Source organism: Geotrypetes seraphini, chromosome 2 (assembly GCF_902459505.1).
Source record: "Geotrypetes seraphini chromosome 2, aGeoSer1.1, whole genome shotgun sequence".
Lineage (NCBI taxonomy): Eukaryota > Metazoa > Chordata > Amphibia > Gymnophiona > Dermophiidae > Geotrypetes > Geotrypetes seraphini.
Genome location: NC_047085.1, coordinates 453,292,032 through 453,311,784, shown reverse-complemented (window position 1 = coordinate 453,311,784; position 19,753 = coordinate 453,292,032). Strand labels below are relative to the sequence as shown.

Genomic DNA, 19,753 nt, shown 5'->3' with positions numbered 1-19,753 from the left:
GAGGTGGATGAGGTTTTCAAAGATAGGGAGGGACGCTGTTTAGCTATACGGGGTAAGATCCAGGATAAAGTGACTACTATTATTAATATATATGGGCCTAACACTGATCAATCTCCTTATTATTCTGGTCTCACAGATGACTTGACTGCTTTCGCAAAGGGAGCGATTTTTTGTGGAGGGGATTTTAATGTGTGCCCAGATCTATCCTTAGATCACTCCAGGGGGGGACGAGTGGTTCTCCGACGCCACAGTAAGGCCTTGATTAGGTTTATGCATCTATTGGGATTGGTGGATTGTTGGAGATTGCTACATGGTACTCAGAGGACTTATTCTCATTTCTCTAATGCTACCCAGACTTATACGAGAATAGATGGTATTTGGGTACATAGAAATCTTTGGGGCGGGATTCAAGAGGCGGAGCTTGGTAACATTCAGATCTCCGATCACGCTCCTGTCTGGGTGGTATGCAAGGGACTTAGGATACAATCAGGTAACAGATTTTGGCGTTTAAATGAATCACTTTTAGGGGACCCTATTATATTGCAAGAAGTGAAGGATTCTATTGTAGACTATCTATATATAAATGACAATGGAGAAGTAAGGGATGGGATACTTTGGGATGCGCTGAAAGCTGTTATTCGGGGTATTTTTGTTAAATGGGGGGCCCGTAAAAAACGGGACAAAGCTAAGCGCTCTTTGGGATTGCGGGAGCAATTGGTGGATTTATAAAAACAACATCAATTTGATCCTAGGCCTAGGGTATATGAGGCCTTGAGTAAAGTACGATTGGAATTACACCAACTACAGCTTGAGGATTTAGCTTTTAGAAAGACACAATTGAAACAGGCTATGTTCGAGAATGGAAATCGGTCTAGTGCTATGCTAGCCCGCTACTTGCAGGCTCGAAGGATGTCTGCTACTATTCAGAGTATTCGTGGACCTGATGGAGTTAGGTATAGGACTGATAAGGATATTCATAACCAGTTTGCTACATTTTTTGCAGAGTTATATCGTGGGGACAACTTGAGGGAGGGTGCTAAGATTGCAGATTTTTTAGACATGATCCATTTGCCAAAGCTCTCGGATTTGGAACAAGAGGGGTTGGATCTTCCCATAACGGAGGGGGAGGTGTCTGGGGTCATACGGGGTTTAAAAGGGGGGAAATCTCCGGGATTAGATGGGGTACCGAATGTGTTCTATAAGACCTTTAGGGAGCAGATTGTTTCCCTGTTGGTGAGGGTTGGTAATGGAGTGCGAGATGGGGGCTCTTTGCCATCTACTATGGGAGAAGCAGGGATCACAGTATTGTTGAAACCGGGACGGGACCCGGAGCAGTGTGGAGCATATCGTCCCATCTCATTATTAAATGTTGATGCTAAAATTTTGGCGAAGGTGTTGGCATTGAGATTGGGACGAGTGTTACCGGGACTTGTCCATGTTGATCAGGCTGGATTTATCCAGAAGCGTCAAGTGGGAGATAACATACGTAGAACTTTACATTTGATCTGGGAGGCACAGCAACAACATAGTAAAATGGTCTTATTATCCATAGACGCTGAAAAGGCCTTTGATCAGGTCAATTGGAACTTTTTATGGGCAGTAATGGAACGGATGGGAATTGGGGGAATGTATGAAAAATGGATAAGGAATTTTTATTTGACACCGAGGGCTTGTATTAAAATTAATGGGCTTCATACAGATTTCTTCTCTATTACAAGAGGGACCCGACAGGGTTGTCCACTCTCCCCTTTACTGTTTGCTTTGTATTTAGAACCTTTGGCTTGTTATATTCGGGATTTGGGAGCAGTTAGGGGAATTCATATAGGAGGTCGGGAACATAAATTGGCGCTATTTGCTGATGATATTCTTTTTTATGTGACGGACCCAGAGGCTACTCTTACTGAGTTGTTGGAGGTATTTGGGAAATTTAGAGGTCTGTCTGGTTTTACGATCAACATGGACAAGTCCGAATTTTTGAATATTTCTTTAGAGGAGGGGGAGGCGCAGAGGTTGGCGGACACCTTTCCGGTGAGGCGAGTACTGGGGCATCTTAGGTATCTTGGTATTTTGATTCCATCTGATTTATCATGTCTTTATGATCTCAACTATTCTAGGATAGTGCGTTTAGTGCGGAGAGATTTGCAAGCTTGGAAGGGTTTGTGGTTGTCCTGGTGGGGGCGTATAGCTGTTGTCAAAATGAATATCTTACCCCGTCTGTTATTTTTATTCCAAACGCTTCCCATAGCGGTGCCGAGGGGACTTTTGAAGCTATTGCATAAGGAATTTCGATATTTTATTTGGCAAGGGAAACATCCCAGGTTGAGTCAACAAGTACTTTGGTCTGCTAGGGAAGATGGGGGACGGGCAGTGCCCAATCTGCACTGGTATTACGAGGCTGCACAACTTCGTTTTATTTTGGATTGGAAGATTGCGGTGTTTAAACCTGGGGTTCAAATAGAACAAAGCTATGTTCCGCATTGTACACTGAATAATTGGCTGTGGATCTCTTTCTCGTTGTCAGAGCGATTGCAGGGGCAAGGGAACCCGTTCTTTTGTCATTTAGTACGGATGTGGGGTTCTTTATGTCAAAGGGAAAAAAGTGGTAGGGAAGTTTCCACGCTTGCTCCTATTAAGGGGGAACCGCGGTTTATTGCAGGTTTGGAAAGGGGGGCGTTTCGGAAATGGGAATCTATGGGGATTCTTACTTTCCGAGATGTACTTGTTGGGGGATGCTTACCTACTTTTGATGCATTGGTGACTAAAAAGCCTGGGTTAAGAGGCGAATTTTTTGCATACATGCAATTGAGACATTGTATGATCTCGGAAAGTTGGGATAAAGGGAATCCCCAGGGGACTGAATCTTTGGAAAACTTATGGCTTTTGTTGAGTAAAGTACCGAGACCGATTTCCATTCTTTATAAGTTCTTGCGCGGTAGAGTGGTGATTTCCTTTCCTTTTAAACAACAGTGGGAACGGGACCTCCAGCTGCATCTTTCTGCGGATGATTGGTCCCGTATTTGTATAGAGGTACAGAAAGCATCTCATTGTATATTGGTCCAAGAAAATGCTTATAAAATCTTAACATGCTGGTATTTCACACCTGCACGGTTGCATATTATGTACCCTCAAGTTTCAGACTCTTGCTGGAGATGTGGTAAGGGCCCTGGATCTTTTATGCATATTTGGTGGGACTGTGGGGTGATTCAGAAATTTTGGGTTACTGTTACACGATCTTTGACATTGTGGATCCAGGATCCATTGCAACTTTCACCTCAAGTTTGTCTGTTAGGGTTACATAATGTTAGAGATGTTCCTTGGCAGACAAAACTGGTCAGAATGGGGTTGGCGGCGGCCAAATGTTTAATAGCATTATATTGGAAGAAGTTAGCTGCTCCACCTGAAGGGGAATGGTTAGAGAAATTGCGAAAAATTGCACAGATGGAATGTATAGCTGCTAAGCATTATGGTTATTATGACTTACAAAGGCGGAATTGGGACAAAATATTTCAGTACATTTAATTATTTCCTCATGTGGGGTGGGAGGGTGGGATAGAGGGGGAGGAGAGGTGTGGTTAATTGGGAGTCTTTTTGAAGGAACAACGAAAGGACTTCCTCATGGTGTTTAATTTGTTGGGGGTTATTATTGACTATATTGGTTTGCTTTATGTAGAGTGGTGGGATTGAGATATACTTCTGTTGGGGGGTTTTTCCTTTTTTTTTTTTATTTATATATGCTTTGTGAAAGATTGTAATACTACGGATTGGTGTACAAATGGTGACTGTATTGTTTATATTCATTATAAAATTCTAATAAAAATTGATTAAAACAAAAAAGACTAGTAGATAGGGTAGGACATTGAGAATATTGGAAGAAGTATGTCCATTGTTAATCCGTACCCGACCAAATAGTTTCAGAAGACCATATCCATCTAGTACGATTGGATATGGACATGGGTGAGTCTATAAAGCATAGTGAGGTGGTATGTCCTGGTGATTCCAAGATAGCAAAATTCCAAGAATTATCCAAACCTTTTTTAAACCCTGATAAGCTTACTGCTTTTGCCACATGCTCCAGCAACAAATTCCAGAATTTAATTACACATTGAGTGAAGAAATATTTTCTCTAGTTTATTTTAAATTTACTACTTCTGCTAAGTAGTACCGTATTTTTCGCTCCATAAGATGCACTTTTTCCAGCCCCAGAAAGGGGGTGGAAAAGGGGGTGCGTCTTATGGAGTGAATACACCTCCGCGCTCCCCCCTGGCGTTCTGCTGCTGCTCGTCGCCAACCCGCCATCCCCTCGCCACCCTCTTACTTGCTTTCCGCTGCAGGAAAGGAAGAGAAGGGCCGGCAGTGTGCAATTTGTCCCACAAGTCTTGCCCCGATGTCAATTCCCTTCGGAGAGAAGGTCCAGACCAGCCAATCGCTGGCCCAGACCTTATCTCTAATGTCAGAATTAATGTCGGAGGAAGGCTTGCAAGTCGCTGGCCCTTTGTGGAGTTGCGTGCAGGAGTCCGCAGCAGGAGTCGGCTGCTGCCGTGTCGGCAGCAGCATCTGGTGTGCTCTGTGGTCCAGGAGTGCAGGAGCCTCGTTTTGAGTGTGTTGCGGTCCAGGAATACAGAAGCCTCGTTTTAGTCAGAGGAGCTGGCCTTTAATCAGCACAGCAAGATAACAGTAGTATACTGTATTAAATGTTTGGCTCCTTGAATGATAGTCATGACAACACCTTCCTGATCCCAAAATATTGTGGCCATGACCTTTCATGATAACTTTTGGGACTTGAATTTCCTTGGCCTTTGAAAACCTGAGTGCCGCCAATGGACTGTTTTGTCTCAGGATCATAGTGGTGTAGCCATGTTTCATCAACAGTAGCTAGTCATTCCAAAATGTTAGCACCAGCTTGCTGAAAATGCTGCAAAATCAACATGGAAGAGTCCACATGTTGTCATTTCTTATCAGCATTCAAACATTTGGGCACCCACTTGGCTAACAGCTTCTCATGGATTATATACCCAACATGTTCCCTGGATATTTGTAGTGTCTCAGCAATTGTTTTAGCTGATATTTGCCAATCTGCCAAAATCTGGCCATGGACTGGTCAACAGTTTCTGGAGTTGACACTGTTTGAGGCCTCCCATACCTTGCTGCATCATTGGTCTTGAAATTTCCATGCTGAAAGTTTGCACACCACTTCTTCACTGTGGAATATGATGGGCATTTGTCACGCATTGTTTGCATCATACATTCATGGATTTCCTTTGGAGTTTTCTTCTGTAGGAATAGGAACTTCATGACAGCTCGGAGTTCCACATTTGAAAATTCCATACTCTCCGTTGACATGGTTCAATCAGAGATCTGAAACAATATCAAAGCATAGCATTACTATTCTGCAAATTAGTATTTTTCAAAATAAAATAACATTCTTTTTAGCGACAGTGGCAAAATAATGCTAAAAATTTAGGAAGTTGGTTGGGCTGAGAACTTTTCAGCACCCCCTTATATGTACTTGATTTATATTTTTTTTTTTTTGGTCTTCTAGGGGATCTCCAGTGTTGCCTTTCTGGATTGGTGGGTTAAAGTAACAGGGACATGTGAAAGTACTGTGCCCACATACCTGGATCTTTTCTTAATTAACCCCCTCTTTTACAAAGCTGTGCTAGTGTTTTTAGCGCCAGCTGCGGTGGTAACAGCTCAGACACTCATAGGAATTCTATGCGACCGGCGCTAAAAACGCTAGAAGGAGGGGGTTATATTTTTTTCTTCTCCTCTATGTTATGAGAATTGGAACTCCTAATTGTAGTGGACTTAAACTTGAATAATTTTTGTTTATTTTCATTGCTTAATACTAGATTTCCTATGATTGCATTGTGCTTATTTGAATCGGGTTTTGCTTGAGGAGTCATTTGAAATTAAAAAATCTTTTAAATCTTTTTAGCAGGAGGTGGGTCTGGCAGGGGTGGGGCTAGCCAAGCCAGTGGATCCCACTAAACTAGCCTGCACATGGCCTCTCAATTGCTAAGACTGGCTCTGAAAATATTGTGTAGATTCTGGTGTAATTGTACCCCTGCATTCCTTTTACATGATGATTCAAATTTGAAAGTTGAATGGCAGTGACTGACAGATTTTGTGCTCTCTTTGCTCCTACAGCTTGCACTTGATATGTGGAGGAAGTTAATGATTGAACCCCTGCAGGACACGCTTATCCGAATGCTCCTCCGAGAAATCAAAAAGTACGTTGCTGGCCAATTTTAGTCTAATTTTTGACTTAATAGGTAATTAAATTTCATTGTTGGTAGTTTAGTTTACTTTTGGAGAACACTCAACAAACCTATGCAATCAAAATGCATGGTATGGTTTGATAAAATGAGATGGAATAAGGAACAAATGTTCTTAAGAAAGGACATTGTATATGTACTGATAAAGCTGCCCCTCAGTGAAGAAGACGTGGAAAAGAACATAATGCACCATTTTAGGTTTTAGTTGTACAGTTCTCTTGGTTTGAGGTGAGCATTACACTTCTCTCTCCGTATTTGCTGCGATAGGGGATTAACAGAACCGCAAATACAGAAAAACCACAAATAACTTTTTCATACATTATTTGCTGTTTTCTATTAAAAACCATCGTGAATATGGTGAAACCACAAATAACATGGTGGGGGAGACCTAGCCTGTTCCTGAAGGAGAGGCAAAACACGGTGAAGAAAGTGCTGGGAATTGGTGATTTTTCTCTGTAAATGCTTGGAATTGTCGATTTCTCTATGCAAGCTGATGTAATTTTGGGGGGAGGAGCCAGCAAGCTAAAAACCATGAATAATCGAAACCGCAAATACAGAGGGAGAAGTGTATTAGTTTCAAACATGGCATACTGTTCATTCTGCCAATCAGTTAGACTACTGTAATGTAACATTAGTTCTTTGCTCTAAAGCATTGCTATTGCATCTACAAGTTCAAAAAGCAGCAGTAAGACTCGTATACAGATTATGGAAATCAGAACACCTACAGCCCTACTATATGAAACTACATTGACTGCCCATAACCGCAAGGATCAAGTTTAAATTAGGCATCACTTCCTTTAAGATCCTGATAGGGAATGCCCCCGATTACCTAACAGAGTTGGCCACCCTACTTCAGGGTGCCTCCAACATATATTCCACTTAAAACTTCCCAGCATTCAAAGTCTACCAGGCAAATTACCTTATCCATCTAATGCAATTATCAAAATGCTGGAACCAATTTCCAGTCTTGTGACCAGTATCTCGGGTTCAGAAAACATTTTGAAGCATTTCTGTACTAAGACAGGGAGCCAACCCCAAAGTAACTGAAATGTTAATTGTAAAAGCCCATTTCTAAACTGTGTAATGTAACTCCTGGAACAAAACAATAACCTACTTGAACTATGACCTAACTGTATTAATAACTGTACTGATCTACTTGTACTAATAACTCTATTGAATATCCGTGTCAAACTGGCCATTGTAACTTCCTGGATAACTAACCTAACCTTTTGTAATGTAATTCAACCTTGAACTGAATAGGTAAAGACAGAATAGAAAACCTGATTAACATAACATGAATGAAGAATTCTTTAGATCAGCTGGCTTCAGATTTGCCCCCACAGGATTGATACAATCTTGAGTTTGCTATATTAGCTATAGCCTATCCTTAAGGAATTCAATTGAAATGAGAACTATTAAGTCTTTCATTGATGGTAGTGGGGTAAATCTAGGATAGGATCATGTTTATAGAGCAAATATGGAACTAAATACTGTCATTCCTCACAGTAATCTAATGATATACTCTAGCTGAGGACATAACTTGAATATGATCCATTATTACTGCAGGAGATTGCATCCCCATTTTCAAATGCCTCCTATGGTCTCCCTCTGTGTCCTTCCTCCCCAAGTGCAGAGCAGTGGAGGATACTCTGGCTCATCTTATCCAGTTAGAGGCCATGGAGGAGGTGCTGCCTACAAAGCAGATTGGGGATGCAAATCCATCTATTTCATAGTCTCCAAGAAGATTTGGAGGTGGGGGAGAGATACATCTGCCCTATTGTATGCCTCAAGAGGGTCAACATTGACTTGATGGTGCCTGTCTTTCACAGTTGGAGAGTAGAAATCCGAGGGAGCAATATGTGCTGGAAGGTGAGAGCAGCTTTAGGCCTGTCTCCTATCTACCCTTTATAACCAAGATCCTTGAAAAAAATCCTGTATTTAACTAACTCCTCTTCCACATCAACAAACAGGAAGCCCTATCCACCTACCAGTCGGGATTCAGGAAATTTCACAGCACAGAAACCGTCCTATTTGACATTATTGACGATTGCTGGAAACTCCATGGACAAGGGAAATGATGTCCTTCTGGTGCTACTTGATCTCAGCACAGCCTTCGACACTATTGACCATCACCTCCTCAGTACGTTACTTGCTGAGGTTGGCATCCAAGATGTTGCATTGAGCTGGTTCACTTCCTTCTTAAGTAACAGAACCCAAAGTGTACTAATGGGCTCAGCCCTATCAAAACTGAAACCAATCAAATATAAGGTACCACAGGATGCTCTACTGTCCCCTCTTTTATTCAACCTCTACCTTAAACCTGTCCTAGATATAGTGCACAAACACTAAATTCAGATCCACTCCTTTGCTGATGGCATCCAACTATACCTTCCTTTAGGGAAGAGAAGTGACTCCCAAATTGTGAAACTTTTCAACTGTTTAACTGAAATCAAAACCTGGATGTCTACAAATAAACTGCAATTAAACGCCTCAAAAACAGAACTCCTTGGATCCGCAAAGAGCACTGCACCTATACCCGTTCCTCTCTCATCTGGGAAACCATTACCCTAATTGCAAAAGACAATGCACCCAGCCTGGGAATACTCCTCGATACAAACCTTTCACTCCCTTGTCATATTTCTCTTGTAGTCTCCTCCTCATTCTACTATCTCTAACAGCTCCAGAAAATAAGAAGCTTCTTCTTCAAAACTGTCTTCATTCAACTTCTCTATGCCTTTGTCCTATCCTGCATGGACTACTGTAACACACTATTCAACGGACCGATAGCAAAAAATCTCCAGCACCTTCAACACGTACAAAATGCAGCAATTAAACTCCTAAAAAAACCTCCACCCCCCCACGACTCCATCTCAGAAGCACTCATCAGCCTACTGGCTACCCTTTATCAAACATTATATCTTCAAGGGCCTAGTAATAACCTACAAGTGCCTACACAGCATGACACCCAGGTACATATCAACCAAGCTTCCTCCATTCGTCCCAAACAGACCACTCCATTCCCAGGTGAAAATATGTTTGCAAATACCTCCTAATTGCGCCCTTCAACTCTAGAACGTCAGACGCCATTCCTACTCCCTCTTCTAAACTATTGGAATCAACTGCCTCCTCACATCAGGTCCCTCAAAGGTCTTCTGAACTACAGGAAAGCAAGAAAAACTTGCCTCTTCCCAAAAATCTAGCCACTCCCAACTATATGTATTCTGATGTATGCTGAAATAACTTTGTTAACTTAAAATGACCAAATTGTATGCTAAACTTGACTTTCTGTTTAATTTGTTTCTGCATTATGTATGTCAACCTTGTTACCCATTCTGAGCTTGTTGGGGGAGGACAGGATGTAAAACTAACCAAATAAAATAAATAAATGTACATGGACGGGGAGAGGGACTGTAGGGTAATAGTGTCAGAGAATCTGAAGGCAACAAAACAGTGTGATAAGGTGGTGGCTATAGCCAGAAGGATGCTAGGCTGTATAGAAAGAGAAATAACCAGCAGAAAAAGGGAGGTGTTGATGTCCCTGTACAGGTCCTTGATGAGGCCACACTTTGGAGTATTTTGTTCAGTTTTGGAGGCCATATCTGGTGAAGGATATAAAAAGGCTTGAAGTGGTCCTGAGGAAGGCGATAAAAATTGTAGGGGGGGGGGTCTGTGCCAAAAGAAGTATGAGAAGAGACTGGAAGTCCTGAATATGTGTAAGCTGGAGAAGAGGAGGGACAGGGAAGATATGATAGTCATTTAAAACTTGAAAGGTATTAATATTGGATCAAATCTTTTCCAGAGAAGGGAAAATGGTAAAACTAGAGGACATAAATTGAGGTTGCAGGGAGGTAGTCTTAAGAGTAATGTTAGGAAATTATTTTACACAGAGAGGGTGGTTGATGCCTGGAATGCCCTCCTGAGGGAGGTAATGGAAAGGAAAATGGTGACTGAATTCAAAAAGGCATGGGATAAAAAACACACAAGATCTCTAATTGAAAATGAATGGTATATATTGAAGAACTAGGGCCGATAATTGGGCAGACTTGCATGGTCTGTGTCCCTTATATGGCAATTTGGTATAGGATGGGCTAGGGAGGACATTGATGGGAACTCCAGTAACTTGGAATGTGAGGACGTTGCTGGGCAGACTTTACAGTATTTATCCGCAAATGACAAGATGGTTGAATGGACTGGAGTTAGATTCGACAACAACTCCAGTAGTTTTAACCTAAGGACAGTACAAGGTGGATTTTGCCCAGATATATCAAAGAAAAATGACAATTTAATCATGAATTTATAATGCATATAACTAATGGGCTTACTAGATAGACTGTTCAGGTCATTTACTATGTTACTATGCTCAGTTTTTCTCCTGTTTGGATCTGACTGAGGCCTACTTTTATATTCTCCTTCACCTAGAACAGAGGGAATACCTGCAGTTGTGCATGATGGACAGTCATTTTCAGTTCAGAGCCCTGCTATATAGCCTAGCCATGGCACCTCAAACTCTTTCCAAGGTCATGGCAGTAGTTGCTGTCTTTCTCTGCAAGGAGGGCTATGTGGTTACATCACCCCCCCCCCAAAAAAAAAAACAAAAAAAAAAAACCCTAACAAAAAAACAACCTAACCCAAAACAACAAAAAAAACAAAAAAAACTAACTTCATGATTTGCTGATTTGAGTTATTTCTGCAGAGGATTTCATGACAGTATATCATGTAATTCAGCTACTAGAGAGATTAGGCTGGGTGAGAACTATCCAAGAAGCTGCTTTGAGCTGACCCATGACCTGGAGTACCTGGGGATTTGAGTTGACACACTTGAGGCAAATCTGCCTGACTACTGTTGGAATCTCCACACTTCAGTTGTAAAAACAGGCTTTTTGAACCCAAACAGCCCCCAGGGCTTGAAATTATCTCCAGTTCCTGGGGCTGATGGTTGCCACCCTGGAGATGGTTCTTTGGGGTTAGAATCATCTTGCTAGAAAGCACTGTTGACTTGCTAGAGCCTTAAAATTCCAGGACTTTGGTGTATTCATCCCCTTTGCTCCCTCCCTCAGGTTAAAACTCACCTGGCAGGATCAGTTGGTTCAACCTCTCCGGGGCATTCTCCTGATGATTCCAGAATGGATGGAGTTACCATTGATGCAGGCCTCAGGGGTTGGGGGGACCCATTGTCATAGTAGTACACAGCAGGGCATGTGGTTAGTGGCGTTGGTGACTCAGTCCATCAACTACTTGGCAGCTAAAGTGGTTTGCTTGACACTAACATTTTAAAAGGAGATAGAGCAGCTTTTAAACTAGAATTGGGGGTAAACTGACAATTGATGAGGAGTGTCTGGTTCAGAGTTGGGGTACCTTTGAAGGATATTATTAAAACAGAACATTTAGGGAATCCTAATAGAGAGGTTTCAACATTGATAAAACAAAGCTAAAAATGTTTAAAGGGAGAGCAGGGTGAAGGAAACAATTATCCCCATCAACTTCTAAGTAGCTTGTAGATTCAGGGAAACACAATTTGAAGTGTACACAAATGCTAGAAATCTAAAAATAAGACTGGAAGAGTTTACAAATAGTTCTGAGGCCTGGTGGAAGGGAGACAGTCAACGGGACACTTATCAGACTACGAATTAGAGAATGACACTGACACAAAATTTATCACAACTCCCATCCCCGTGGATAACCGCGGGAAACAATCCTGTGTCATTCTCAGTGGTTGTGCCCATTTATACTTTGATTCTGCCCTCTCTCCTTAAAGAATGACATGGAGATGGTTTCTACGGTTATCCACAGGGACAGAAATGGTGTTGAATTTTGTCACCCTGTCATTCTCTAGTACAAATTATATCTCAGTGATAGAGTGGATAAAATTAGAAGGGGGGTTGTGCCTATGTGTATGTTAAAGAGGGAATTGAGTCAAACAAAATAAACACTAGCTTGAAACAGAGCAAGATAGAATTCTTTTGGATAGAATTCCAGGTGTGAAGAAAGAGTGTACTGGTAAGGCTATACTATTGTCTACCAGGACAGAATGAATAGACAGATGAAGAAATTAGGAAAGCTGGCAACAGTATGAGTGATTTCAATTAACCCACTATTGACTGGGTAAATGTCACTTCAGAGAGTAGGGAGGTACAATTCCTAGATCTAATAAATGACTGCTTCTTAGAGCAAAGGGAGCTATTTTAGATCTGGTTCTTAGTGGAATTCAGGGCTTAATATGAGAGGTAACTATGTTAGGTCGCTTGGGAAAGAGTGATCACAACATGATAAAATTTGAGCTAATATCTGAAGTGAACTCACTAAGGAAGTCTGTTGTAGCAGCATTTAATTTTTGAGAGCAACTATGAGAAAATGAGAAAAATTGGTTAAAAAGAAGCTAAATGAATCAGCCACAGAAGTTAGGACTTAAAATCAGGCATGGATGTTTAAAAATACCATCATGGAAACCCAGACCAGAAATATTAAGAAGGACAGCATGGTTAAAAGGTGGAGTGAAAGCGGTTATTAGAGCCAAAAGAACATCTTTCAAAAAAATGGAGACAGGATCAAAATGAAGAAAAGAAGAAGCAACATAAACATTGGGAAGTAAGATACAAAGCATTGATAAAGGAGGCTAAAAGAATATGAAGAGAAACTTGCCAGAAAATCAGAAACTTGATAACTTTTTCAGGTATATCAGAAACTGAAAGTCTGTGAGGGAATTTGTGGGACTGTTAAATCAAAAAGGATCAATAGGGGTGCTTGGAGGATAAGGCCATAATGGAGAGACTGAATTCTCTCCTTCAGTCTTTACTGAAGAAGATTTAAGAGATCTACCTGTATACTTCAACTGAAGATTAATATACATAATTTAGTCTGAATGATGAAGTGTACTTTACTTTATTGATAAAAATAGACCTGACACGGTTCAAAAGCCTGCCTCAGGGGTACATATATTATCTAAAGGACAAGTAAACATAAAAGGAAAAATAAATAAATAAGTTTATTTTATTTAACTTATTTATAATCTGCTTAAAGGCCTAAGTGGCTTACAATAAAACATACATAAAAAATAAAAACAAACATATCAAACATAATTTATAAAATCAATAAAATCATCCTATACAGGTAGCTCTTAAAACATTCTTGAACTGTCTCATTTTACTGTGGTCTAATTGTCACAATTTTTACTTTAAGAAAATGCTTTAATAAAGAAGTGCATTTTAAGTAATTTCCTAAATTGTAACACATTCTCGCACATTCTAATTATTCCTGATATACCATTCCACAAAAGTGGTCCTGCAACAGAAAAAGTTGATTTTATGGTAGTACCATACTTTACCTCATCTCTTTTTCGTATGTCTAATAAAATGCCATCTTCCGATCTTAAAGACCTACCTGGTCTATGTAAAGCCAAATATTACAAAACCATAGCGTGGTTTTTAGTGCCGGCTGCAGCGGTAACAGCTCCTACGCTCATAAGAATTTTATGAGTGTTGGAGCTGTTACTGGTGTGGCCGGTGCTAAAAAATTTCCTGACTGGGGGTGGGGTGGGGTAGTGAAGTACCTTGGTAAGGTACCATAAATTCCTTGCTGGACTATCTTCAAAATTTTAAACTGTATACATTGATATACCAGTAACCAGTGAAGTTTCTTTAAGATTGGAGTGATATGTTCAAAACGGGATTTCCACATTAGAATCTGAGGTGCTGAATTTTGTACAATCTGTAAGGCTTTCATGTGTATCGCCGGCAATCCTAGATATATACTATTACAATAATCAAGTTTTGATAGTACCATGGATTGCAGAACTTGTCTAAAATCCCAACTATGAGGTCCTTTTATTAAGGTGCACTAACTGATTTAGCTAACATGCACATAGATTCCTATGTGCATGTTAGCATTTAGCACACGCTAAATCGGTTAGCGCACCTTAGTAAAGGACCACTATACTGTCACAACAGTATGAAAAAATAAAACACTAATTTAGCCAAGCCTTTTCATCAATCTAACACTCACATTTCTTTTAGCATTATCCTTTAGTATTCATAAGTATCTTATCACATTTAAAGCATTAAGGGCCTAATTCTGTATAGGACATTCGGTCTCAGCAGCCGCCTAAGTGGCTTTTGAGAATTGCACACGGGTGTCCTATACAGAATCGCGTCTGTCCATATCCACGCCAATTCTCTAACTGGCATGCCTGCCACAGGCACCGTTTAGAGAATTGTTGCTGAGCTGATCCCCTGCTGCAATCAGCTAATCATCAGTGAACCACCTGAAACCCTCCCTTCACAAGTTTGGCCGGCAGGAGGGATGCCTACTCCCTCATGCTGGACCCCCAAACCCCTCCTTGATTGTCTGCAGCAGGAGGAATGCCCAATTCCGTACTTTTTAAAATGAAGGTCCACCCTCCAGCTGGCAGGCCTGCTACTGCAAAATGGCAGGCCTTGCCTGTGCATTCTGGATTGCACCAGGGAAGAGCCTACGGTCCTGATTGGCTCAGATGCCTAAGGCCCCTTCCATAGGTGGGGCCTTAGGCATCCGGGCCAACCGGCATCTTAGGCCTCCCTCCCAGTGCATTCTGGGATGCACTGGGAGTGGCCTAAGTCTCCGATTGGCCAGATAACTAAAGCCACGCCATATACTGTCTCCATATATTTGAGTTGAGGTTTAGGATTGACAGCGGTACATTCTGATTTCTGGATTTTGTTTATACTGTCAGAGCCTGGTCATTGGGATCTCAAGGCGGATATGCATTGGATCAAGAACAATATGGTTTTTACTGCTTTCTGGAAAGGTAGTAGGCTATCTAGAGCTTGAATGTCTTGGGGGAGCTAAAAGATACTAAAGGATAATGCTAAAAGAGATGTGAGTGGTGGGCTGACGAAGAGGCTTGGCTAAATTATTTTCAGTGTTATGCTATGTCTAACCTGAAATTAGCTACTGAAGTCCATTAAACCAACTTCAGATGACTATAGTGAGAAGGTTTATTGCATTTGTGTTCTGTTTTATGAAATTGTTGTGACAGTATGAATGTGTCAATATTTACTTATTTATTTTCCTTTTATGTTTGCTTGTCCTTTAAATAATACAGATAGACTTTTGAGCCGAAACATGGACCATGTCTGGCTTATTTTTATCAATAAAGTACACTTTGTCAATCTTCGGTTGATCTGTACCGTTCCATCCTTTTTCCGTTTTGGATTGTTTTTTGTGGGTTTTTGTTTCCTTGCTTTTTCTGTAGAGATCTACCTGTACCAGAAATGGTTTTCAAGGGTGATATGGAGGAACTGAAAGAAATCTCGGTGAACCTGGAAGATGTACTGTGCCAACTTCACAAGTTAAAGAGTGATAAATCACCTGGACTGGATGGTATACACCAAAGGGTACTGGAAAAGCTCAAACATGAAATCACTAATCTCCTGTTGGTGATCTGCAACCTGTCATTAAAATTGTAATGCCTGAAAATTGGAGGGTAGTCGTTGTAATACTAATTTTTAAAAAGGGTTCCAGGGATGATCTTGGGAAATTAGACTGGTATGCCTGACTTCAGTGCCAGGCAAAATAGAGGGTGCCTGGACAAAGCTTCCCATGTGCAAACCACTGTGAGCAGACTGATAGATATTCAGGCTATAGAGCCTGTGCCGACCAAAGACTTGAGCTCGGGCAGATGAACTCCTGCGCCTGCCTACTGTCTCATTCAATTTATTCTCCCAAGTCTGTAACTTGGATGTCAGTCAGCTCTTTGGGACATGATGAATGTTGTATTTCTATCGTTAGTAAGGGTACTAAATGAGCTCTTCTGATGCTTCTGTTGGCATTTTGTTGTTGATCTTAGTTTATATCTTAGTTGTTGGGTAGAAAAGATCTGTTGTTGGAGATGGTTTCCCTTTTCCCTACTTCATCTTAGTTTGGAAGAGCTCTGGCTTGCTTGGGGACTAACTGTAGATGGCAGTAGAGCTCTCTGTGAAGTAGGAGGGTTAGAGGAAAAATCCGGAGTGGATTCCTTCTGCAGAGGCTCGCGGCCTAAGGAAGATGACCCGCTTGTCCAGAATGACAGACCTATCTACTGGAAAAGATATTAGCAAGGTAAGAACCTAATCTCTTTTTATCTCACTAGCTATTCCCATCTCTAGATCCCTGAGGAACCCCACTATTTACTCTTCTCCATTGAGAATATTGACCATTTACACCTACTCTCTGTTTTCTATTTTCCAACAAGTTCTTAATAATAAGACATTACTTTCTATCCCAAGGATCAGTTTTTCAAGAGGTACTTTGATAAATGCCTTTTGAAAATCCAAATATGCAATATCCAATGGCTCATCTTTATCCACAAGTTCATTCACTTCTTCAAAGAAATGCTGTAGAAACATAGAAACATGACAGTAGATAAAGGCCAAATGCCCCATCTAGTCTGCCCATCCACAGTAACCATTACCTCTTTCTCTCTCACAGGTCCCACGTGCCTATCCCAGGCCGCCTTGAATTCAGACACAGTCTCTGTTTCTACCACCTCTTCCGGGAGACTATTTCCTCAGATTACTCCAGAGCCTATCACCTCTTAACTTCATCCTATGACCTCTCATTGCAGAGTTTCCTTTCAAATGAGACTCGACTCATACACATTTATATTACATAGGTATTTAAACGTCTCTATCATATCTCCCCTCTCCCACCTTTCCTCCAAAGTATACAGATTGAGAACTTTGTCTGTCCCCATACACCTTATAACGAAGACCGTGCACCATTTTAGTGGCCGCCTTCTGGACCGACTATCCTTTTTATATCTTTTTGAAGGTGCAGTCTCCAGAATTGTACACAATATTCTAAATGAGGTCTCACCAGAGTCTTATACACTTTTACCTTCTAGCCATACCTCTCCCTATGCAACCTAGCCTCCTTCTAGCCTTCATCGTCACCTTTTCAACCTGTTTGGCCACCTTAAGATCATCACATACAATCACATCCAAGTCCTGCTCTTCCGTCGTTCACATAAGTTCTTGGTGAGACAAGATTTCCGTTGACTATATCCATGTTGGCTTTCTCTCATTAATCCATGCTTATATATGTTTTGTCATTTTGTTCTTTATAATAGTCTCTACCATTTTGCCTGACACTGACGTTTGACCGGTGAGTATAATTTCCCTGATCACCTCTGGAACCCTTTTTAAAAATTGGTGTCATGTTGGCTCCAGTCTTCTGGTACTTTGCTGAATTTTAAAGATATTATGTTTAATCAGGTTTTCTATTCTGTCTTTACCTATTCAGTTCAAGATTGGATTTCATTACAAGAGACTGGGTCAGTTACCCAGGAAGTTACAATGGACAGTTTGACACAGAAATTTAATAGAATTGTTACTACAAGTAGATCAGTACAGTTATTAATACAGTTAGGTTTAGGTCATAGTTACAAATACATTGTTACAAGTTCAAGTAGATCATCACTGGCTTATCATTATGTCCCAGGAGCTGCATTAGACGGTTTAGAAATGAGCTTTTACAGTTACCATTTCAGTTACTTCAGGGCTGGTTCCCTGTTTTGATACAGAAATACTTTTAAAAGTTTTCTGAACCTGAGATAGTGGTCACAAGATCGTAGTGTAAGTGGTAGTTGGTTCTGGTATTTTGCTGATTGCATTGGATGGATAAGGTAATTTGCCTGGTATTTTAAATAGAAAAGATTTCTGGTGGAATAACTGTTGGAGGCACCCTGGAGTAGGGTGGTCAACCCTGTTAGGTAGTTGGGGGCATTTCATGTCAGGATCTTAAAGGAAGTGAAGCCTAAGTTAAACTTTATCCTTGTGATTATGGGTTAAGGTTTCACTCTTAGGAATAACCACCAACAAGTAGGTTGACACTGGTGGTGTTTCAACTTTAGCATCTACCTCATCCACTGAAAGTGAATGGAATGGTAGTCAAGTGTTCTGGGGAAAAGATCAAAGATGTACTAGGGCAATGGTCTCAAACCCGTGGGCCGGGGGCCACATGTGGCCCACCAGGTACCACATGTGGCCCACCAGGTACTATTTTGAGGCCCTCTGTATGTTTATCATAATCACAAAAGTAAAATAAAACAGTTTCTTGATCATATGTCTCTTTAGCTATAAATTACAATATTATTATTAAGACTTAGCCAAAAGGAAAGATTTATAAACTATAAAGAGTTTTACCTCATGCAAAATTGTAATTTCTTTAATAAGACATTAACTATCTTTTTTCTGAAGCCCTCCAAGAACCCACAAATCCAAGATGTGGCCCTGCATAGGATTTGAGACCACTGTACTAGGGGAAAGGGGAGCTAGTTGATAAGCCTCATCTAGCAATTTTGGGAAAAGAAATATGGAGTCAGATGTTGGCGGCTCTTCTAAAGCCTTCTGGAAGGGTGGGTTATCCAAGAAATCGCCTGTATCTTCCAATGAGGCCATAAGCTCATCTGCAGAGGCAAATGCATCCATATCTTCCATACCTAACAGGAAATCAGAGTCAAAATCCTTCAGTTTTTTCTCCATCATCCAATCAGTGCCAGAGAAGGCATCCTCTTCTGTATTACCTGTATCCGCATACAACTATCTACAGGAGACTTCATTAACCTTGTGACTGGAATACCTTTGTTATTTGAGGGGCTTAATCACCTCAAGATATTCACCCATGCTGCGGGCCATACTCTTGACCTAGTCTTGCACTACAACTCCGAGCCATTACCTTGGTCCAACCACTACCATATATTCCATATCACAAAGTCAGCTGCAGAACCCCCACTCAAGAAGACATTCAATCCAAACTCAGTCAACCTAGAAAACTATTATCTGGCATCTTTAAAATAGCTGAAACAACTAGGACTTGAACCAACACCCATCGAAGATGCTGCGTCAAACTGGCACATGCAAATTGAGACCTTGTATGAAGACCTAACAGAAACCAAAACAATAAAACCTAACACTCGCAACTAAGAAAAGCCAAAAGAAATTGGTGCAAATCCAAAGATAAAAAGGACAAAGCCCACTGGAAAAAATTACTACAGGAGTACAAACTTAACAATCTATGATGTAAAAAAAACCTGCTACACTAATCTCCTACAGAAAGATTTGAGAGGAGATCCGGGAAACTACAGATTGGTGAGTCTGAACTCGGTACCAGGAAAGATGGTAGAGGTGCTGATAAAGGACCGTATCATTGATCACAATGACAGACACAATCTGATGAGGACAAGCCAGCACGACTTCAGCAAAAAAAGATCATGCTTGATGAACTTGCTGCACTTCTTCGAGGGAGTAAATAGGCAGGTAGACAAGGGTGACCTGGTCGACATTGTATATCTGGATTTTCAGAAGGCATTAGACAAGGTTCTGCATGAACGACTGCTTTGAAAAATTGCAAGCCATGGAATCAAGGGTGAAATACTCATGTGTATTAAAAACTGGCTGACGGATAGTAAACAGAGTGTGAGGATAAATGGACAATACCCGTGCTCTTCAACATATTTATACACAACC

General features: G+C 40.9%; 1 protein-coding gene across 2 annotated transcripts in view; it reads left to right on the top strand.

The window, feature by feature from the left end:
* The window catches only part of CUL2 (cullin 2), a 275,413-nt gene that overhangs the window by 66,493 nt on the left and 189,167 nt on the right, over nt 1-19,753 (top strand). For both annotated transcript variants that reach the window (XM_033931518.1, XM_033931517.1), the window contains exon 7: nt 6,148-6,230. In XM_033931518.1, the coding sequence (XP_033787409.1) occupies nt 6,148-6,230 (83 nt within the window). The remainder of the gene's footprint in view (nt 1-6,147; nt 6,231-19,753) is intronic.